The sequence below is a fragment of the Dasypus novemcinctus genome, chromosome 4 (assembly GCF_030445035.2).
Source record: "Dasypus novemcinctus isolate mDasNov1 chromosome 4, mDasNov1.1.hap2, whole genome shotgun sequence".
Lineage (NCBI taxonomy): Eukaryota > Metazoa > Chordata > Mammalia > Cingulata > Dasypodidae > Dasypus > Dasypus novemcinctus.
Window position 1 is genome coordinate 163,379,215 of NC_080676.1, and position 23,660 is coordinate 163,402,874.

General features: G+C 50.9%; 1 protein-coding gene across 3 annotated transcripts in view; it reads right to left on the reverse strand.

Moving 5' to 3' along the window:
* The window catches only part of PRDM15 (PR/SET domain 15), a 110,323-nt gene that overhangs the window by 72,357 nt on the left and 14,306 nt on the right, over positions 1 to 23,660 (reverse strand). For all 3 annotated transcript variants that reach the window (XM_058296275.1, XM_058296276.2, XM_058296277.2), the window contains exons 2-6: positions 12,542 to 12,587; positions 11,802 to 11,895; positions 9,865 to 10,018; positions 7,874 to 8,126; positions 1,181 to 1,282 (exon numbers count right to left, since the gene is read on the reverse strand). In XM_058296275.1, coding sequence (XP_058152258.1) covers positions 1,181 to 1,282; positions 7,874 to 8,126; positions 9,865 to 10,018; positions 11,802 to 11,895; positions 12,542 to 12,578 — 640 coding nt within the window. In that variant the 5' untranslated portion in view covers positions 12,579 to 12,587. The remainder of the gene's footprint in view (positions 1 to 1,180; positions 1,283 to 7,873; positions 8,127 to 9,864; positions 10,019 to 11,801; positions 11,896 to 12,541; positions 12,588 to 23,660) is intronic.

Here is a 23,660-nt window from a genome sequence, read left to right on the forward strand (position 1 = left end):
GGTCAAGGAGGCCCGGGGTTTGAACCATGGACCTCCCATATGGTAGACGGACGCCCTAACCACTGGGCCAAGTCGGCCGCCTGCCTGCTGTTCTTGATTCCCCATTCTTTCCAGTTTTGTCATTTCAGCGATATTCCAGAAGGGTGTCAAGGCTAACACACGTTTGATGCCCCAGGTTTATCCAAAGTCCCTTAGCTGACTCTTGAGATACGAGGGGCGCTCCCCAAGGGGAGAAGAGGGGCGGCCGCTCCCTCTGAGAGAGCCGGCACGGGTCGCCCATGTCACCATCCGCCCGGTTCTAACAACCTCGTTTCTTGGGCCGGGGCCCGGCACGGTGCGTCTACCTTTAAAAAGAACAGGCGCACCTGCGCTCACCTAGATTGTGCATCTTCGAGATCCGACCCAGTCTCCCCATGCCCCTCCAATGCGGCATGTCGGTAGATGTACTCAAGCCAAGACACTGCGACACCCCCGCACAGCCCAGCCGTGTCCGCTCAGTAACACGAGGTCTCCCTGCAGAACGCTCCCTTGAACCGTCCTGCTGTTAAAACTTGCTGGGCCTTGAGAAAGCCCCTCCACCGAGGCTGACCTGGCAATGAGGGTCACCTCCAGCCCGATGGCCTCCTTGGTCACGTCCTGGCACCCACATGCCCAGAAATGCTTGGCTCCCTGTGCACTCCACGCATTACTGAAGGGCGTGTGCTATGCTGCCAGATGCCTCCTCTCAGGTATCATCTAGCCAAGGCCCTGACCCCACGCTATCCTCTCCATGGGCAAGCAGAGACATCCACCCCATGAGGAAGAAACAAAGCCACCAGGGCACTGCACGACTTGGTGACAAACCGTTCATTCCCATCCACCTTCAACTGGTGCGTCAGCCTTGGTAGATATGGAGATGGTGGGGGGAATGGCCTAGTAACGAAACACTGGGGGAGTTCTGCTCCAAGTGGCAGCCACAAGAGGGAGGGGGAAGGGCCTGGCACAGTGAGGACGGGGGACCAGAGGCCTGGAGCCTGCGCGGGCCTCGGTGCTGGAGGCTCCACTGTGGAGGTACTGGGACACCAAGCCACGGGAAACCACCACGTGCCCTGCCACCCACCAAAGAGATGGTGTGCAAGTGAGAGCCCAAGGGCTGGGACCGGGGCTGCCTAACGTCCCAGCCAGCCCCCAGCCCCCTCACCGTTCAGGAGCTGCAGCTCCAGGAAGGTGGCGGCACACACTTTACATGCCCACTGGCCAGGATCCGAGTCCACGGGTGCACTGTTATCTGAAGTGCCTGCAGCTGCGAAAGACAAGAGAGGAGAAATGGTGAGGCAGAGGCAGCTCCGCCCGCCACAAGGTCCCCGCCCAGCAGATGACACCCCTGTCCTACAGGCAATGAGGATGATCACACCCGCGGCGGGCTTGTGCACGCCCAGGACGCACAGGTCCGGCTCTCGGGGTTCTACGGGCATGTACTCACTCGAGCCTCACAGCTATCCCATTTTACAGAGGAGGAACCAAGCCCAGAGTGTGGTGGTCACTGCTGCATCTAGAAGCAGCTTGCCGCAGGACCGACCCATCCTCTGCTGTCAGGCGAGGGGCTGTGACTTCGCCCAGGAACGCGCTAGCGGGGCCAGAGGCAGCCCTTTAGCCCACTTCAAGACAGAAACACGTCTTAAGGAAACAAACGTTACCCTCATGCAGGTCAAAGAAGGTGGACCTGAAAACGGCCAGTGACCGGGTGCCCCTGCACCCAAACAGGTAAGGGTGCCAAAGAGGCAAATGCACGTGCACGCCACGGTGTCAGAAAAGGACGAAGAGCCAGTGCAAGGCGATCCGGGTCAGGTGGAGCCAAGGTGTGTGAAGAAAGGCACTTTCTTCTCAGACGGGTGGCTGCTTATCTCCAAAAGCAAGGACCGCCACCCCCCCAACTAGTGCTAATCCAAACTAATCCGAAGCAAAAAGGACAGTGCTCTGATGCCAGGGAGGGAGGGCTAACCAGAACGACTCAGTCACGACTATTCTTCTCATGAAGGAAAGTACTCAATAGTGCCCAAAAATTATTTTTAAAAGATAAGAATTTTTTAAGGAAAAAAATAAAACAAAACTAGCTGATGATCAAAAGATATTCTTGATGGCCAATTACTCAAATATCCAACAAAAGAGAAGTTCTAGGCAAAATGTTAACACTAGATACCCATGAAACGATGCCACGAAAACAGTAATAATCAGGAAAAGGCTTAAAACAGGAGAGAAAAATGTGTACACGTAAAAAAGAGAAAGCAATAAAACAGCGTATGCAGTAAGACCTAAGTGTGTGAAAGCACCTGACTTTTTAAAAGAAAAGAAAGAGCAAAACTATAGGAAAAAGGTAATGTCATCAAGATGGCAGAGTGGAAGGTGCCAAAATCCTGTCTCCCTACCAGAAATATGAAAAACAAAACAAAACAAAAAACAGCCACAATTGTCAGAACTAACCTTTCAAAACTCTACACAGTCGAAGGTTTACAGCAACCAAGCCAGCAGTGTATCAAGAATCCGCCACCTGGGAAGTGGGCTTGGCCCAGTGGATAGGGCATCTGCCTACCACACGGGAGGTCCAGGGTTCAAACCCCGGGCCTCCTTGACCCGTGTGGAGCTGGCCCATGCGCAGTGCTGATGTGAGCAAGGAGTGCCATGCCACACAGGGGTGTCCCCCGCATAGGGGAGCCCCACGTGCAAGGAGTGTGCCTCCGTAAGGAGAGCTGCCCAGCACAAAAGAATGTGCAGCCTGCTCAGGAATGGTGCCACACACATGGAGAGCTGATGTAGTAAGATGACTCAACAAAAAGAAACACAGATTCCTGGTGCCGCTGATAAGGACAGAAGCGGTCACAGAAGAACACACAGCGAATGGACACAGAGAACAGACAGCGGGGAGGGGGGGCAGGGGTTGGAGGGAAAGGGGAGAGGAATAAATAAAAAATAAATCTTTTTAAAAAAAAGATTCCTCCACCTAAGAGTGGTCGGAAGGCCTCACAGCCCCTTTAGGAATCCCTCCTGTCCATCCGCAGCTCACGGCAGTCTGTGGGGTGACAGCCCGTGGGCCCAGTGCAGGTCCCTGCTCACTGGTTCTAGAGGGAACAGGGCACACGCCTTGCTCGCAAATCAGCGGCTCTATGTGTCTGCTCCAATCGTCTGGTGGCCGTCCAAAGGACTGACCGGGGGCTCGTTGCTGCCTTGCCCTCAAGAACACACTCGGGGTGCAGAAGCAGCAGGCACAGCAGTGAAAACACAGATGCCCTAGAAGGAAGCCATCCAACCACAGCTACCTGGGTGAGGGATTACCGGCTGCCATGTACAAGACAGCACCTGGCCCAGGGGAGAGGTAATGGAGAATTCTGTGGCCAGTGGCGCATTTGGAGCACCCAGGTGTGAGGGGAAATGCAGAGTAAGGCCTGTGGCATGAGGCATGCTCCAGAAAGCCCTGGGAAAACCTGAACCTTTCACCAAGGGCTGACGGCTGGGCATGGAGCAAAGCTGGCTAAACGCTGAGGGAGACGCCCAATACAGAGCCAATCTGCAAAGACTCTGAGAGGTCTTGTCTGTCCTGCTTTGGTTGAAACTCCTGGCTTTCAAGCGGACCCTTCTCATAACACCAGCTGAATCCAAGCTAAAAGAACAGAGACTTCAGTGACCGTGCGCACGAGGAACACAGTCTTCACAAAAGTGGTTTAGAAAATTCACCTAACAAAGACTACTACAGCCTTCGACAATCAAAAAAATATCAAATTTTGGGAAAGGGCTAGAATGTGATTTCTAGAATTAACACATCAAAATGTTCAAATGACTAGATTTCAGCAAAAAATCATGGGAGATATAAAGAAACAAGAGTTAGCCCATTGAAAGGAACAAAATAAAGCCACAAAAATGATCCCTGAGGAAGCCAAGATGTCGTAATTACCAGTCAAAGACATTAAGTCAGTTGTCCTAAATACATTCAATGAGTTTAAAGAAAACATGGACAGAGAACTAAAAGAAATCAGAAAAACAATATAGGAACAAAATGAGAATTTCAGTAAAGAAAGAGAAATTAGAAAAAGGAGCTAAACAGAAATTCTGTAGCTAAAAAGTACAATGACTAAAATAAGAAATTCACTAGAAAGATTAAATAGCAGATTTTAGCAGGCAGAAGTAAGAATCAGTGAACATACAGGTGGGGCAATTTAAATGAGGGAGGAATTAAGATATTCCCAGATAAACAAAGGCTGAGGAGTTCATTGCCACTAGACTTGCCCTACAACACACACAAAAGGGAGGCCCACAGGTTGAGAGGAAAGGGAACTCTAGAGAGTAAGCTGAAATTGTATGAAGATTTCCAGTAAAGATAACTATGTGGGTAAATATATATGTCAGTATTATTGTATTTTTGGTTTATAACTCCACTTTTTATTTATTACATGATTTAAAACATGAACGCATAAAAAACAAAAATTTAAGCTATTGGGCACAAAATACATAAAGATATAATTTGTAATTTGAACAATAGAAAGGGAGACACATACAGGTATAGGAGTATCATTTGTATATGCTATTCAGGTTAAACTGGTATCAACTCAAACTAGATCATTGTAAATTTAGGATGTTAAATGTAATCCCCCTGGTAACCACAAAGAAATATCTTTAAAAATATATACAAAAGGAGCCTCAACAGACTTCAGCTCCTACGCTCTGGTTTGTTGGACTTACCCCACTCAGCTAACATGGAGGTGAAGAAGGTCAACCACCACACCATGGAGCCAAGAGTGCCTACAACTGAAAGCAGGAGGATTGCATCCATCATCCATGTGGAATCTAAGCCCCCTCTTGACATAGATGTGGAGTGGACACACAACCATTATGAGAGTGGACTTACTGATATTCTATTCATGAACTATTGTGATTAGTAATTGAAGAAAATGTGGCATTGGTGTGGAGAAAGTGGACATGGTGGCTGCTGGGTGTGGGGGAGGAAGAGAAGAGATGTGGAGGCATTTTCGGGACTTGGAGTTGTCCTGGGTGATGCTGCAGGGACAGTTACCAGACATTGTATGTCCTCCCATGGCCCACTGGATGGAACGTGGGAGAGTGTGGGCTATGATGTGGACCATTGACCATGAGGTGCAGCGGTGTTCTGAGATGTAGTCACCAAATCCAATGAATGTCTCATGACATTCCTCAATGAGGACAGCTATGACAATCCTCAGAAGGCAAACACAGTGGATGACAAATTCCCAGACTATTTTCACTTCAATTGTCCATGACTTCAAACTTGGCTCCAGACTGACCTATCTTTAGCAGGCAAAGAGCAAACGAACCAACTATAGATGCCATATGGGGAGACGATCTTTGCTGTGACCTTGAGTGACCTGAGTTGGTGTGACAACCTCTAGGACACAAACAGACAAGGGGTAAATCTCTAAGGTCAGCATCCCATCACCAAAACCAGACAGGAGTAGATCCTCCAGGTCATCACCAAACCCAACTGGCAAAGATCGCCAAGATCAGGGTCCCATCACCAACCATGATGGGAATAAATCTCCAAGGTCAGCATCTCATCATCAAAGCCAACAGGCAAAGATCCCCAAAGTCATCATCTCAATTACCAACCCTGACGGGCATGAATCTCCAAGGTCAGCACCCCATCACCCACCCCAAGGTGCAGCTTGGCCTGGTCTGGAGCCACAACAGTGTCATCTGGTCAGGCGTAGGATTCCCAGCCTTGAGGACACCTGCTCAAGGAGGTCAGGGTGATTTTGGACATCACCCAGAGAACCTGGTGAGTGAGGTGCTGCTGAGGGTACCTGCCGTAGGGCTGGCCAAGGTGCCTGGTTTTAGGCAACCTTAGAGAGTGGGGCTAGCACTGACAGGTGAAGAAGATCACCAGAAAGCTCTGCAAATACACCTGTGAAGGGTGGAACCCCCCCACCCCGACTGTGGAGGCCCCTTCATCATTGGCTAGAAAGAGCTCATCACCCCATAAACAGACCCCATCAGGACACCCTCTGTCACCACACAGCCTGCCCTGTGGACCCCTGGACCTCCCCAGCCCACCAGGGCCCCCACATGCACATGCTTTCCTTGACCCAGCAAGGAGCCTACCACAGGCTGCATCTTATCAAATCTCAACATCAATGAATCAGCCCTGGAGACACAAGGACCTTCCAGATATGCTAAGACCCCTACTCTACAGAGTTATTAGAGATGAGCTAAGAACCCTATTCTATTGAGTTATTGGAGATGAGCTAAAAACCCTACTCTACAGTTATTGGAGAAGGGCTAAGAACCCTACTCTACTGACTTGAGATATGGTAAGAACCCTACCCTCAGAGTTGTTAGAGTTTAGCTAAGAACCTACCCTAAAAAGTTGTTTGAGATTTGCTAAGAACCCTACTCTACAGAGTTGTTGGTGATATGCTAAGAACCTTACTCTATGGAGTTAAGATATGCTAAGAACCTACTCTACGGAGTGGTTTGAGATACACTAAGAACCTACTCTATGGAGTGGTTTGAGATAGACTAAGAACATACTCTACTAAGAACCCTGCTCTACGGAATTGCTTGAGATATGCTAAGTACCCTATTTGTGGGAGTTGAGAGTCATAAGAACCCTACTCTACTAAGAACATTACTATTAGGAACCTTACTCTATGGAGTTGAGATATGCTAAGAACCCTACTCTATGCCATTTTTGAGATATGCTAAGAACCTACTCTATGGAGTTGTTTGAGATATGTTAAGAACCCTACTCTACTAAAAACGCTACTGTATAGAGTTGTTTGAGATACTCTAAGACCCCTACTCCACAGAGTTGAGATTTGCCCTACTCAATCGAGTTGTTTGAGATTCACTAAGAACCTACTCTACGGAGTTGTTTGAGATATGCTAAGAACCCTACTTTACTTAGAACCCTACTCCATGGAGTTGTTAGGTTACACATCATGTTTATGACAGAAAGGAAATGACTGTCTCTTCAGAATCATGTCCTTTTTTGGGGTCTAGATTTCTCCCCCTTGCCCAGAATTATCTTCATGGCAGCAATAATCAGGGTTTGCTCCCTGGGGTAGGATCATAAGGAGCCATATGAGACTTTTGTTTTTGCACATCAAAAAATGTCAAACTGCCACGCCACCCCCAGCAATTTCACATGGTTTTTTGAGGTAACGTGAAGAAGATCCACTTTAAGAGGAAAGAGTTAACATCTGTGAGGCACTACACTGAGTAGCAGCACAGTTTTTCCCTCTGCTTTTCCAAAAGCAACGCCAAATTTGGGCAAATAACTCACATGATCTCGCTTTCAACACATGTGCACCCACCATGCATATACCCGAGGACACACATCACACTCGTGCACACATGTGCATACCCAAAGCATGGATACATGCACACCCATGCTGGGAGCTGCTGCTGCTGAGAAGAGCAGCAATGCCTGAGCCAGATCCTGGGTTCAAATGCTGGCACCTACTACACTGTGACTGTGAGATAGGCGCTGACTCTCTCTGTGCTCAGTTTCCTTGGCTGAAAATGGGGCTAGTGACCCTCCTCAGAGGACCGGGGTACTGAGTCCTTGGAAAGGCCTGAGAGCGGAGCTAAGTATTACCTGAGCTACAGCCAAGTACCCAAATCTACAGCAGTAGAGATGAGCGGGAGAATGTCCACAACAGGTGTGTGGCATAGAGGCGAGCTCTTTTAATATTTGTCCACCCAGAATTTCAACAGCAGAGCAGATCCCACTGAGCGGAACCCAAAGGAACGCTGACCCCCCCGCCCCTGCCAGCATGCCCGGCCTGGAGGGTCTCGCCCCCCTCTCAGGGCTATGGGGCAGCGCAGCCCACCACCCCCAGGTCCAGAGAGTGGGCGAGGCTGTGCATACCCTGGGCGCCGGAGCAGGCCTGCTTCAGCATGGGCTTGTCCATCTTCTTGGCATAGAAGGCGGCGTACCACACCCGCAGCTCCGTGCCGGCGGGGATGTCCCGCGAGGTGGTGAAGTACACGTCACTGTCGTGCTGGTAGGCCGTCAGGTTCTGGTGGCCGTGCTCCTCTGCCGGCCGCACCAGCATCATCCAGTTGCAGTCGTCCTCGTTGGAGGTGTCGAAGCAGACAGGGTGCCCGTCCTTCTGGAACACCTAAAAGGGAGCAGGGCCCGCCCAAAGGGTGGGAGGGAGCCATTATCACAGGGCAGCATGTGCAGGTCGGCACGTGCCAGCCTGAGCGTGGGCAGGCCAGCACGTGTGTACACGGGGGGAGCTGGACAGTCAGTGCCAACGGGCCAGGCGGAGCGCACACCGAGCTCCTCTTGGGACCTGGCTAGGGGCTGGCATTGGGTGGGAGGGCAGCAGGGAGACCACATGCTAGACAGTTCAGGCTGCTCAGAGGTAAAGGGGAAGCTGTGGATGCAGTAAAAGGTAAGGTGAGCAATGTGATACCCAGGTCCTACTCCTGGTCGAGTGGCATCAGGACACCGAGTTCTACACCTCATCCAGATGGGCACTGGAATCCCTCAGCTCTACCTTGGACCAGGTGGGCACTGGAATCCTCGAGCTCTACCCTGGTCCAGGTGGGCACTGGAATCCCTCAGCTCTACCCTGGTCCAGATGGCCATCAGGACACCGAGTTCTATACCTGGTCCAGGTGCGCACTGAAACATCGAGTTCTACACCTGGTCCACGTGGGCACTGGAATCCCTGAGCTCTACCCTGGCCCAGGTGGGCATCAGGACACCGAGTTCTACACCTGGTCCACGTGGGCACTGGAATCCCTGAGCTCTACCCTGGCCCAGGTGGGCATCAGGACACCGAGTTCTACACCTGGTCCACGTGGGCACTGGAATCCCTGAGCTCTACCCTGGCCCAGGTGGGCATCAGGACACCAAGTTCTACACCTGATCCAGGTGGGCACTGGAATCCCTGAGCTTTGCCTTGGCCCAGGTGGGCATTGGGACACTGAGTTCTACACCTGGTCCAGGTGGCAGAGGGACATGTGATTTCTACCCCTGGTCCAGGTGGGTAGTGCTTATCCAGAAACCAGGGGATCCCTGGTCAGGTTCTCTAAGAAAAGTTCACGGCCATCAGAAATCGCTGCCACGACTCACAACTCGCTCTTCATTTGCTCTCTGACAAATATTTCTGAAGGCTTGCTCTGGGCAGGTACCCCCCAGAAGGTATAGACAGAGCCTTCTGTGAGTACCTGCCCTCACCTGGCCGCACAGAGCAGCCTGGCATCTCTTTTAAGTACTCTGAGGCCCCTGCTGCACTTTACAGCCACTTTGTCTTTCTCTTCTCTCCTGGATGCCGAGAACAGCTGTCGCTTCTCACTCTGGTGGCTTTGAGAGCTGCCAAACTTGGTAGCACAGCCTGATGCCTCAGTGCTGCCTGAACAAAACACCTTCCTTTGGAAAGAGGTCTGCAAAATACCATGTACCCTGTCGGGGCGTGAAGATTACTATAGTGATGCATCCTTGCAAAAACTACAAAAATCACCACCTCCTAAAAGCTGCAACACCGACTGGGGTTGTAAGGGAACTAAACTCGGCATTTTGACCTCACCCTCCTGCACACATCTTAGATACACTCTGGTTAGTGTTTTTGCAAAGCTGAAAATAACAAAATACTAACTTAACTTTGATGCCCCTCTTATGACACAAAAAGAAACCAAAAAGAAAGAAGGGGAGAGGAAGGAAAGGAAGAAGAGGAAGGAGGGAGGGAAGGAAGAATTAAAGGAAGGAAGGCAAATGGACAAATTTATCCTTGGTATCCTTGGGAATAAGCAAAACTACACTATTTAGAGATGTCTCCGGAACATTTCCAAATGGAATAAACCAGGGAAGTCCCCTGGGTGCCCAGCTCGCGCCGACCCCGCGCTCACCTTCAGGGGAAACGCAGACTCCTTCTCCCACTTGGCCACTCTCCGAGACTCGAACGGCCCGAAGCGGGTCCGCCTGACCAGCTGAGTCACGGCAAACACTCCTTCGGTTCCATCTTCCAGGCGCCGGATCTCCAGGTTGGAAGGAAGGGACGATCTAGGAATGGAACCGAACAAGAGACGCTGGCCCAGTGCCCGGCGCTGGGGCGGCCACTCACTCTTGGGGACAGAGCGAGTAAGAGCAAGGGCACCCACGGCGTCTTGAGATAACTTCTGGAAGGTGAGGAGATGAAAGCTCCGCTAAGTGCGCTGCCGGAGGACGTGCTGTGGCCACCCTGCCGGCCATGGTCGCTGTGACCTTGGAAGGCTCCAACACCAAAGAGCGGCCACAGGGCCCCAGCACGGCTCAGCCGGAGCACCCAGCGCGGCGCCGTTGACCGAGGATGCCCTCGAAACCTGCCTGCAGACGGTGCCAGCAGCCCTTCCTGGCACCGGAGGTGCCGGGGCAACCAGGCCCAAGGTGACAGGCTCCCGAAAATGAGGCTCCAGGCCCGGGAGGGAACCAGGGACGATGTTGGAGGTGGGAGCTGGGGAGGAAGGTGCAGAGCGCCGCGCAGCGCCCGGGCCACGGGCTGCCCGCAGGTGAGTCTGTGCGGCCGGGCCCTGGTGTCTGACCGATTGCCCTGGCCCGGCCTAGACGCTGCTCTAGAGGCCAGCCAGGGCCTTCCCTCTCATGGGGGGCCTCGTCCCGTCAACTGGGGGCCTCAGATGCACCTTCTAAGGCTTCCGGAAGAGGACATTCTGCCTCCCGGCGGCCGCGTCAGCGCTTGGCTTAGACTCGCCTGCTGGCCTCCCCTGCGGATTCTGGACTCAAGATGGCACCAAGTCTTGCTGGAACTTCCAGCCAGGCCCCCGCCATCACGTGAGCCAATTTCTTAAAATAAATCTATATGTGTTTATTTATTATTGATAACCACACACCCATGGACATCTAACCTTTTTGTTCCAATTCTCTGATACCTGAGAGTAAAAGCATCCCGGGCTAATGGGAAGGAACCTGAATCACTCTTAGCCCAGTGGTTTACGTGGAATTTTAGTGGCCACAGGAAGCCACTAAAGACTTTTGGGAAGGGGAGAGGGTGGGGGTCTCTATTCTAAGCAAAAATATTTATCTCATGGTTCTGAGTAGGACAAATCACAATGAAAAAAATAAATACATAAAGAGACCAAGAAAACGAGGGGGAGGCTTCTAGAAATAGCCCCAGCGAGCACATCCTCTGTCTGGAATCTTCCCCAGGCCAGGCACTATGCCTAAAGCAGTCACGACAGCACTGCGAGTTTTTCCGCTTTGCAGAGCAGGCGACTGCGGGTCAGGGGGAGGAAGGCCTTGTCCATGCAGGCACTGAGGCTTGGCCATGAACTTGGGCCATCAGGTGAAGCTATCTCCCTGGAACAGCAGACTCTGCACCAGGGACCGGCCTGAGCCGCCATCCCCAGACCCGCGGGGAGCACGCTCGGAGAGCCCGTGGCTTTGCGCTGTCACTGGCACTCTGCCCACAGCTGCCACCCTTCCCTGGGGCAGGCGCCCCTCCAACAGGAGGCCTAGACCCAGAACGCAGAGAAAATCGGGCCCACGTGCCGACGAGCTTTGCCACTCACGACGTGAAGCAACGTGGCCGTCAGCGTGCCACGCTGAGCACCATGACCCAGCTGAGAAACGTGTTCTGAAGCCTTCGCCAGCGGCCTTGGCTGGTAGAGGGGTGGAAATCATCAAGCCCCCTGGAAGCTGAGGACAGGTATTTTCAGCCCCGCTATTCTGTTCTCATCCCTGGCTGCCTGTCCCCTTTCTGCAGATGCGCAGGCCGCGGGCTCACGCCGCCCTGGGCCCGTGGGGCCCCTCTTCGCCGCCACGGCCAAGAGCAGCCCCGGCCGCCACTCACCTCGCCCTGCTCAGCACGAAGGAGTCCTTGACCATGACCACGGGGCCCAGCTCGGGGCACTCGGAGTCGTGGTACTGGCTGCAGTCTTCGCACCCTGCAAGGGGACACGGGAGCGTCAGTGGACAGCGTCCAGGGAGGGAGCTGCCAGAGGACGGCATGCCACCACGTGATGCAGAGAACGCGTGCACACCTGGTGGAGGTGACCCGCAGCAGGGGCCCGAGGATGGCGACGCTGCGGAGATGAGTGAGCGAGGGCCCGGCTGGAGGGTGATGGGTGCCATGAAGGCTTCGAGCCGTGCCCACAGAGAGGGAAGGAGGGCAAGGGAGCACCCCACAGGAAATCCCAGGGCGCGCGCCCGACATGTCGCGAACCAGTCAGGTCTCGGGGAGCCAAGACCACGATCCTCCCCAAGGAAAGAGTCTGAGTGGAGCCTCGTGGGCGTTGATCGGTGATAAATCGGACCCGCTCCCCCCTTTCCACCCGCGTCTCTCCCCTCCACCCTAGGATGGCTCTTTTCTGAGTCACATGCTACTCCCTGCAGAGCGCCCTTTCCCAGTTCAGAGAAGGAGGGGCCGCGGAAGCCACCCCCTCGTGGCCCTTTTCTCACGTAAAAATCATGTTTTTTAAAGCAAGTGAAAGTCATTTCAGTTTTAAAAGTAACAGCTTTTCTGTACTCTAAAAATAAAAAGGGGGGGGCGTGGCTTTGCCAGCCAGGGCGCCGAGCCTCGTGGCCACTCACAAATGAACATGATCTCCTCGCTCCCGTCCTCGGCCATCTCCGACACCTGCGGGCACAAGAGAGCTCGGTTAGGGACGAGCTTTGGCTCCAGCGACCTTGAACGACAATCCCACGGGAGGCTCCCCACACCCGCACAGGGGCCTTGCCCTGTGTTTTCTCACCTAAGCCGATGTTACTGGATTTCAAGAAAAGAGCAACTGATTTGAGTGGCCTCGTAATTAGCAAGCCGTCGTGAACCAGGACTTCCATCTTTTCATATTAGTCATCAGTTGCCATTTGTTACATAAATATGTCACCATTTTTTTTTCAAAAAAAGCAACCAGTTTTTTCACGTTGGACACTTCTTGAATGCTAATTGCACATGCTCTCCACCCCTGTCCCTCTCCCCCACCTGCTGAAAGCAGGAGTAGACAATTTGACACCCAGATGAGAATTCGGGTCTGCTGAGCAGATGCTTTTTTGTGGGCACAGAAGAGGGCAGATTAAAAGCTGCAGTGCGGGAGAGTGAGTGAGCTCAGACAGTGCAGGGAAGAGAGGGCGTCTCGATTCGCCCTTACGAAGCCAAAGGGGAAAGAACCCGAGTGGTTTTAACCCCGAACGGCAGGAACATTTCCTTGTCCTGGGCGTCTCTCTGTTACAGGAACCTACTCCCAAATGAGAGCACCCAAGAAACTCACAAGAGGCCCCCGCCCCATTCCACTTGCCTTCCCCAGCTCCTGCTGGACGGGCATGGGGACCGCAGCTGGCCACCCTGCCGGAGGTGAACAGGGATGAGGAGGGGTCTGTGGAGCGGGGGACGCTGCCCTCCTGAGCTGCTGACTCCTCCAACCCCCAGAGCCCGTCTACACGTCTCAGCCCACCCCGCCCATCAGCGCTGGCTCCGAGTCCAGGGACTTCTGCAAAGGAACAGTAGGTTCTTCAGAGGCAGCTCAAAAACTGGCCGGATCGTGGCAGAAGAGCTTGCAGGAATCAGAGCTCGGGGACAAATGGGATTGGCTCTGGTCTTCCTTGTTGTGCAAACCTGAACGAACCACCGAGGGCAGCTGGAGCCTGCCTGAGCTGGTCTGCCCATCGCAAGGAGGAGGCAAAGCACACGGCCTGGCCCGTGTACCCCAAAGAAACATCTCCTCTAAGCCCGCCTGCTGGGGAGACCTGGGTAAAGAGAGCTTGAAACGTCTACAGGGAGAGAATGAGGGAAGGCAGGAGAGCAACTTGAAATTCTAGCTGGGCCTTGTGTGGTGGCTGGAAGGTGTATGTACCCCAGGAACACACGTTCTTAAACGCAGCCCATTCCTGGGGGTGTGGACCTTTGTTGGTTAAAGTGTGGCCCTCCTCAATCAGGATGAGTCTTAAACCTATTTCAGGAGCCGTTCATAAGCAGAATGAACTCAGAGAGGGAGAAAGCAAGCCCAGGAGGTAGGGCGCTGACTCAGAACCTGGAAGAGAAGGGAGCCACCGGGAGAGGCCACCATGCGCCTGGCCTGGGGCGAGCTAAGGAGCGCGGGCAGCCAGCCCCAGAACACGACAGTCTTAGGGGAAAGCATTGCCCTGACGATGCCTTGATTTGGACATTTTTCCTGGCTTCAAAACCCCCAAACAAATTCCCATTGTTTAAGCCATCCCACTTTATGGTATCTACTTAAGCAGCCAAGGAAACTAAAACATCTCGATATAATAGAGCATTGCAGAGGCACTGCTCTCCTAGCAAAGCTCCTTTAAAGCTTTGCATGTGCCTTTGCTGTAGGGAAGTCCAGTCTCTAGCCTTCTATAGTACAAAAGTAATCCCAGAATAGGAGAAGGGAAAAAAAATAAGCCTAAAAGTTGTGATTTGGTCATTCTAATTACCAATTCTGGGAAAATCCATACCAGTGGTTATCCATGTGTGGTCCCTGAACCCATCCCACCATCATCACCTGGGAATTTCCCAGAAATGCAAATTCTCAGGCTTCTTCCCAGACCTACTGAATGATACACCGGAGGGCTCAGCACTCTGCATTTCCATAAGCCACCCAGCCTGGTGCAAGTGTGTGTCTAGGAGCCACTGCTTACCCCTAAACGACATAAAACTTACATGATTACTACTAACAACAACAAAAAACTAACTGCTTCAATATTTGTTCATCAGTTGCAACAAATGTACCATATTCGTGTAAGATGTTATCAATAGGGGAAATTTTGAGAAGGGTCACAATAGTGGCAGGGAAGGGTCACTGGTGTGGGATATTAGTTATGGGGGATATGTGGGGAGGGGTGCACCTGGGGCAAGCCTTTATGGAATATGAATATGTTTAAGTGGTCATGGAGTGTTGTCTTGGTTGGTGGAGACTCACACAATAACCAAAAGAATAATGAATTCCCATCCTGGGAAGTTCTGCTACATTCTCTAAAAGAAGAGCAAGAATCCCTAGAGTACATGGACAGTGCCTAGCGAAGGAGGGCAGACCAATACGCCAGGCCCTTGACATTGATCGTTGTACTTATGAACCTTGTTCTTGTAAAACTGAAACATAGCTAGTATTATATATTAGGAACCTAAGAGTTACCTCCTAAAAGCCTCCTTGTTGCTCAAACTTGGCCTCTCTCTAAGCCAAACTCAGCATATAAACTTACTGCCTTCCTCCAGGCATGGGACATTGACTCCTGGGAATGAGCCTCCCTGGCACTGAGGGATTATCACCAAGTGACAAACAGTGATGTATTTGGAAAAAGACCTTGACCAAATGGGGGAAATATTAAATACAAATGAGATTTGATGGCTAAGATATATCAAAATGAGTTGGGAGGTCATTCCAGAGGTTACACTTATAAATGTCTCAGAAGGATCTCACTGACTGCCACAATAAACACTGCCTCAAGCAAGGGTGCTCCTGAGGGCTCTAGAGACATCTAGACACTATAGGCAGGGCAGACAATCTCAGGAATTCGGCACCCTGTCAGTGGGCTTTACTTTGGAATATATGTTCCCCAATATTACAGAGTTAGACTCATTTATAATTTCCCTACACATGCCTCTTCTGCCCCTTTAATTCAAACTTATAATTAGCACTCTACTCATTAAATATATGTACCAGAGACTTAAATCTCCAGCCTGTTGATATGCCAGTTGAGCCAGAATCTCAGCAGTGTTGCAACACCTACTTTCTAGTTCATCAGACTTGCACAGGACAACTAACAAAATGATGATGATGGACAATGCCCATCCCAAAAAACAGACAGTATCTACAAAAGCAAGCAAGACAGTTCCATCCATCTGCCCCATGGGATCTAAGCCCTCTCTCAATTAGAAACAAAGTGGGCATCACCATCCTAAAATCCTCAAGACTGAGGAATGAACAAACATAACCCACCTGAGAATTCTCACACCTGAGAATTTCATCATCACCAGGATTTTAGGAATGAACAACTATAGACTAAAGTAGAATGATTATTATTCTAGCAATGGAAGGACTTGTAACACTGATATAAAGGCAGTGGCCACCAGAGGTTCTGATGGGGGGGAGGGAAGAATAGGTGTAACATGGGGCATTCTTGGGACATTGGAATTGTTCTGAATGACTTTGCAATGACAGATATAGGCCATTATACATTTTGTCAAAACCTACAAAAATGTATGCTGCAAAGCAAGCATAAACTATAATGTAAACTATAGACCATGCTTAGTAGCAATGCTTCAGTATGTGTTCATCATTGTAACAAATGTACCACACTAATGAAAGATGCTGTTAGTGGGAAAAGTGGGTTAAAGGGATGGGATAGGGTATACAGGAATCCCCCTATATTTGTGATGTATTATTTATGGAATCTAAAGCTTCTTTAAAAATAAAATAAAATAAAACAAAACTAACTACACAACTGTAATCATCACAATCCTTCAATAACAGTTTTAGGAAACCAAATTTATCATGACTATCAACTAGGACTATCTGCATGTAAGTTGGTGGTAAACAGGAAATAGGGGGATGACCTTAGAGAACTATTCTCTGTGGCAACTAGACTCTAAATGGCAGACCCCAGAGATGACAAGTGTTATGCAACTGCCAGAATTCCCTGCTCCCTTCTCTACATGAGTGTCAGCTGACTCTGAGAGCCTTGTCTGTCATTTGAAATAGAAGACATTTAAAAATCATCCTTAGAAGTGGATGTGGCTCAAGTAATAAGGCCTCCACCTACCAAGGGAGGACCCAGGTTCGATCCCTGGGGCCTCCTGGTGAAAAAGAAGAAGAGTAAGCATGCCTGTGCAGCAAGCTAGTGCCCACGTGGCGAGCCAAGTGCCCACGTGGCAAGCCAAGTGCCCGTGTGAGTGCCCGCATGGTGAGCCGAGTGTTCACACAGTGAGCCAGTGCCTGCACGGTGAGCCGAGTGCCTGTGCAGCAAGCCGAGTGCCCGCACAGTGAGTCGGTGCCTGCACAAGATGATGATGCAACAAAAGAGATGAAGGGGAGAGTAAAGGTGAAGCACAGCAGAGACCAAGAACTGAGGTGGTGCAATTGACAGGGAATCTCTCTCCATATCAGACGTCCCCAGGATCAAATACCAGTGAATCCTAGAGGAGAAAGACAAGAAGAGAAGACAAAAGAGAGATACAGAAGATCACACAGCAAATGGACACAGACAGTAAAAACAGCAGAGTGGGGGAGGGGAGGGAAGGAAAAAAATCATCCTTAAACTTTGAGTTAGTGCTAAAGTTCAGAGATGAAAACAAAAACAATGTCCTTGGGATTGTAGACAAGATCTGTGCCAGGAGTAGGGTACAAGAGGGGCTGGAGCTGGGGGGCATGAACACTGACAAGATGAGGCCTGGCCTCTCTCCTTGACTCTGGCCAGAGAGGACTCAGGAGCTAGAGGTGGACCTACAGATTAAGAGAGCTATGAAGGACTTATCAAACAGATTCAATGTGTGGATGTAGTGTATAGCCAGTACAGTAAGGCATACAGGTGAGAAAGGAGAAATAAAACTGCCCCTATTTGCAAATGACATGATTGTCTACATAAAAAATCCCAAGGAATCTACAACACAGAACAGAACAAAAAAACACCTAGAACTAAAAACTGAATTTAGAAAGGTGGCAGGATACAAGGTAGGTGTACAAAACTGAATTGTATTTCTATTAAGTCAGCAATGAACATATGGATGCCAAAATTAAAACTACAATACCATTTATAATCACTCAAAAAAGAATACTTAAGTGTGAATCTAAGAAATCACGTATAGGACTAGTTTGTTGGAAACTACAAAATGCTAACGAAACAAATGAAAGATCTGTAGAAATGGAGAGACCTACCATGTTCATGGATTGAAGACTCAGCATAGTAATGATGTCAATTCTCCCTAAATTGATTGATAAGTTGAGTGCTATTCCAATCAAAATTCCAACGAGATTGTCTTGAAGATATAGGTAAGATTATTCTAAAATTTATATGGGAAGGCAAAACAACTAGAACATCTAAAACAATTTTGAAGAGAAGACAAAAGTGAGAGGAACCAGTCTATCTGATTTCAAGATTTATTATGCAGTTAGGTAATAAAGACTGTACTTCTGCTGAAAGCACAGGCTCAGAGATCAATAGAACAGCTGTGAAAACCCAGACTCACACAAATGTGCCTCACTGGTTTTTGACAAAGGCATGAAAACAACTCAGCAGAGTAAGGACAGCCTTTTGAACAAACGGTGCTGGAACAACTGGGCACCCACAGGCAAAAAATGAACCTTGACCCTAAACCTCACACCTTACACAAAAATTAACTCAAAATGTTTCACAGTCTTAAAACATAAAATAATACAAGTTTTACAGAAAAGACAAGAAAAAAATCTTCAAGATCTAGGGCTAGCCAAAGAGTTTTTAGACATATCAACATAAGAACAATCTGGAATGGAAAATCAATAAATTGGACCTCATCAAAATTAAAAGCTTTTGCAGTACGAGGATGAAAAGACAGGCTAAGCCCTGGGAGAAAATATTTGCAAACCAACAGGTCAACAAAGTACCATTAAGGACCTAGATTATAAAAAGCGTACAGAAGTTGGCTGTTCGAATCGCCCTGACAAAGGAGCAGGCGGTGGGATCCCTCTGGGTATTTCCCTAGCCCTTTCTCTACCTTGCTTGTCTGGGCTTCAGCAGAATTCAGAATGGCTGGTGGTGAGGCTGGGAAGGACTCTGGAAAGGCCAAGACAAAGGTGGTTTCCTGCTCGCTGAGAGCCTGCTTGCAGCTCCTGGTGGGCTGTACTGGACACCTGAAATCCAGGATGACCAGCCACCATGCAGCACCTCACAGCAGAGGGACTTGAAATGCATCACAGGATTTAAAGGTAAAGCATATTACCCCTCGTCACTTGCAACTTGCTAATTCATGGAGATGAAATATTGGACTCTGATCAAGGCCACAACTGCTGGTGGAGGTACCATTCCACATATCCCCAAAGCTCTGATGGGGAACAAAGGACAACAGAAGACTGTCTGAGGATGCCTGGCTTCCTTTTTATCTCAGGACTCTAAGTACTCTAACAGCAGTCCAGTGTTGGTGATCCCAGTGGACCGGACCTCTGTGAAATACAGGTTTGCCTTTTTGTAATTCTGTTTGAGCAAGCTGTAAGTTTAAGTAACTCTCCAACCAAATTTCTGCATGAGTCTTAACCCTCTTTAAGTGTTACTGTGGCTTCAAAGAAGCAATTGAATCTGAAGTAGTGGGTTTTGATAGAGTTGATGGTTTTTAAAAACCTGGATTTTAACTGTGATGCACAAGTTATAGTAACAAACATTTGGTTTTGTACAGACATTATTTCCACCCTGGTAGATAAGCTCAATAGAGGTCATATCCAAACAAGCAAACAAAATTTCAAAAGTTAATAGTAAAAATACAATCCATTAGAAAGTGAGCAAAAGATATGAATAGACACTTCCCCCAAGAAAACAGGTGGATGCCAAATCAGTCCATGAAAAGACACTTGACATCGTTAGCCACTAGGGAAATGCAAATCAAACCCACAAGAAAATATTACGTAACTATCAAAGTGGCTAAAATGCTGGCAAGAAGCAGAGAAAATCACTCACACACTGACGGTGGGAATGGAAAATAGTTTCGTTTCTGATAAACCTAAACTTCCACTTACCACATGACCCAGAAATTGTACACTCAGGCATTTATTTCAGAGAAATGAAGACTTATGTCCACATAAAAAACCTCTATGTGGATGTTCATAGCTGCTTTATTCGTAACAGCCCCGACGGCTGAACTGTTAGCCACACCGAGGTCCAGCCAGACCGGGAGCACCTGACGGCATGAAGAGGGACAATCTCCAGGTGCAGACCTCAGCCTGGAAGCTCGCCAGACCGTCCTGGTGAGGGACCTGCTGCCTGGGTCCACTTACGGAACGTTCTTCAAAAGGCGCAATTACAGAAATGGAGACGAGCTGAGGGGTTGCCTGGCTGGGTCGGGGGAGGGGGTCGGGACGCTGCAGGGGGGTCGTGGCTCCAGGGGGGCAGCCTGGGGAGCCCGGCGGCGAGGTAGATGTCTCCGGGTCAGTATCCCAGCTCCGGTACGGGAAGAGTTCCACTAGATGTTTCCACTGAGGGAAACTGAGTGAAGGGATCTGAAGGCTGAGTGGACACTTGACCGGGGAGGAAGGGGCAAATGGCCCATGGAGTGTTTGCGTAGAGCCCTCTCCTTTAAAGCTGCACATGGCAAAATTACAAACCGAGCCACCCAGGATGCGCTTCCCGGTAAGAGCGTCGCTGTGGGGCCGGGAGGGGGAGGCAGGCCCGGACCCCCCACCCGCCTGGCGGTCGCCCTGCCTAGATGACTAGTTTTTGCATGTGATATTGACAGTCTCTGCCCCACAGTGCGCACTGCCTCTCCCGGTCCTTCCACCTGGTTTGGGGCAGGTACCCCCGAGCAGCCTCTGCTCTCGCCCTGTGTGGCCTCCTGGTGGCCTTGGCCGCAGGGGACCGCTGTTGTTTTAAAGACCTCTGTTCTCTGCCACCCGCGGGCCGCTGCCGCTGGCGTCCTCCTTTCCCCGGCGGCCCCTGCGCCCCTGCTCAGCGGCTCCCGCTTGCCGGGGCACCCCCTCCCACTAGCTTACAGACAGCACCTGCCGGCACCCCGCAGTCCACTCGGGGTCCACCACACCTTCATGTGGAAGTCCACATGGCCCCAAGGCCACCAGGTGGCAAGTGCCCAGCTGCCCTGCCAACACCTGCATCCCCAGCTCCTGTGTCTCAGCTGCGGTCACCAGGGAGCTAGAGACCACGACCTGTCCCCCTCACCCCCACAGCCCCCCACAGCCCCCCAGGCTGCGCCCCTGTGCCTCCTGCCCCAGGAGGGCTCTCCCTGTTCCACTTTCCACACATCAACCCACTGTATCACCTGCCCCCCAAAATGCCTCAAGGCTCCCCCTGCCCTGGCCTCCCCTGCACCTCCCCTCGAGCCGCAGGGGCCGTGTTTGGGGTCCGGGAAGGACCGAGCTCTCCCCGCCTCCAGGCCCCCCCACGCGCTCCCCAGGCCCAGCTGTCTCGGGATGAGCCGGAGCTTAATCGTCACCTCTTGGGGGAGGAGCCCTGGACCCACCTGTCTAAATTACGGCCTCTCCAAACGCTTCCTACAAGCCCTCTGCAAGCGCCCCTCAGGAAGGCAAGGGCTTTGGCACCTGCACAGGTGTATCAGACGTGTCTGTGTCTCGCACTAACCTCTGCCCCCACTAAGCGTCAGGGGCGGAGGGCACAGGCCTGGCCACTCTGTACACCCATCTACGCGCACCCTGGAGACAGCGCGGTAGCCCCCAGCCCCCTCTCGGTGCACTTCCCTCCACTCCCCACCCCTGCTCGCCCCCTTCCTTCCGCTGGCCTCCTCAGCCCCAGCCAACCCCGCAAGCCGCAACCTCAGCCCTTCCAGACGCCTTCCTCCGCTTCAAGTGCTCTCGCCCCCTCCATAATCCCAAAATAAAGCTGGCTGTTCCTGTTAAAGTTCTCCAGCTGTCACAGAAAGTTAGTACCTTGCTTGCTTTTCCCACTAGGTTTCTAAACCTCATATTGATTTTTCTGTTGTCTTTTTTTTTTTCAGTTCTTATGCACATGGTACACGATAGCCTATAAATACACAGTAGAGCCTTGATAAACCTTCTAACTGGACGCCCTCTTTCCCTAAATAATTAAGAGTTGGTTGGAAGGTTTCAAGGGCTTTGTTTGTAAAATTCACACTAAGTCGGAAAGACTGGCCATCGGGATTCAAACAGATCCCTGTACGCCGCTGCTCACGCAGCTTTGCTCACGGTTACCAAAAGGAGCCGAGAACCGAGCCGCGTCCATCGGGCGGAGCGGACTCAGCCGGCAGAGGGCCGGGGCGCTGGGGCGTGCTATCAGGTGGGCAGCATGCGGGGCACGTGGCTCCACTTCAGCGAAGCGCCTGGAACAAGCAAGTTCAGGGCTGGGGGGAGATGCCTGTCTGACGGGCAGGGTTGGAGGGCGGTCAAGTGTCGGGCAGGACAGTGGCGACGGTGGCACAACACTGTGGCTGGAACTAATACCACTGAATTGTACACTTTAAAAGGTGAAAATGGCAAATTTTATGTTATGTATATTTTACCACGAAAAAGAACAACAAAAGATCAGCAGTCAGATGTGGCAGAGAAATTCTAAGTGTCCCAAGGGAAAAGCAACTGTGAACATTCGCCGGGCGTTTTCGGCGTTACAGAAAAACCCGAGTTGGCCCCAAGAGCCTGCAGGTCAGTGGCGCCGTCGTGAGGCTGGAGCTTTTCCAGACACTGCCTGGCGCCCCCAAGAACACCTTGTCGGCTCCATCAAGGTCACGTCCCCAGGTCTCCGCGGGCGCCCACCGCCTCCAGGCCGTGCACAGGGCGAGAAGTGGGGACCCGAGCGAGCGCCCCACCCTAGGGAGGGCCCAGAGCCGGGCTCCTCGCCCGTCGAGGGACACGTGGGGTCTTCCCAGGTTCGGGCTATTATGAACTAAGCCGCTATGAACAGTCGTGTGCAGGTGTCTGTCTGTGTGCACCTAAGTCTTCATTACTCTGTGATAAACGTTCTGTGATGAACTTTCAAGAATGCAACTATTGGGTCATATGGTAAATGGATGTTCAGTTTTTAAAGAAACTGCCAGTTTTCCAGAGAGCCTGCAGTGTGTGAGTGAGTCAGTTTCTCCGCATTCTTGCCGGCGTTTGGAATTGCTATTTTTTACTTCAGCTGTTCTAGTAGGTGTGTACTGCTATCTCACTCTGGTTTAACTTTCATTTCCCTAATGGCTAATGACACTGAGCACTTTGGGATGTACTTTTTCGCCATCTGTATCTCCTCTTGGGTAAAATGTCTGTTCACATCTTTTGCTCCTTTTCTAATCGGATTGTTTTCTGTTGGTTGATTGACTGGTTGCTTGGCTTTACCACTCAATTTTAAAGGTTCTTTATATAGTCTAGATCCTTCGGTTAGCTACATGGTTGGCAAATATTCTCTCCCAGTCTGTAGCTTATCTTTTCCTTTTCTTAAAAGGGTCTTCCACAGACCAAAGGTTTTTAATTTCAGAGTCCAATTTATCGCTTTTTCCTTTTATGGACCATGCTTTGGGTGTCAAGTCTAAGAACTGTCACAGGCCTTCTGCATTTCTCCTGAAAGTCTTAGCGCTTTACCTTTAGGTCTACGAGCCAACGGGCCTTCCCTTTCAGGCGAGGTGTGAGGTTGGGGTTGAGGCCTGTTTGGCCTAAGGAGGCCCAGATGCTGCAGCACCTCTGTTGGGAAGCCTGTCTCTCCTCCACTGAGTCACCTCTGACCTCTGTCAAAGGGCAGGTGGCCACACTTGCAGGTCATCTCTGGGTCTACATTCCACGCCCCCTACCCACAGGCCTGACTGCTGCCGCTTCACGGTCAAGAGCGGGTAGCCCGGCTGCTCCCACTTGACTCGGCTTCGACAACACTGTTTTAGCTGTTCTAGTGCCTGTGCCTTTCTAGACACATTTTAGAACCTCCTTGTCTACCGAATCGGCCCCGCAAAGGCACGTTCAGATCTTAACCCACGTTCCTGGGGGTGTGGCACCACCCGTCAACAGGACCCTTGGAGGATGCTACTGTGAAGTGTGTGTGGCCAATCTGAACCCATGAGTGAGAGCTCTATAAAGTG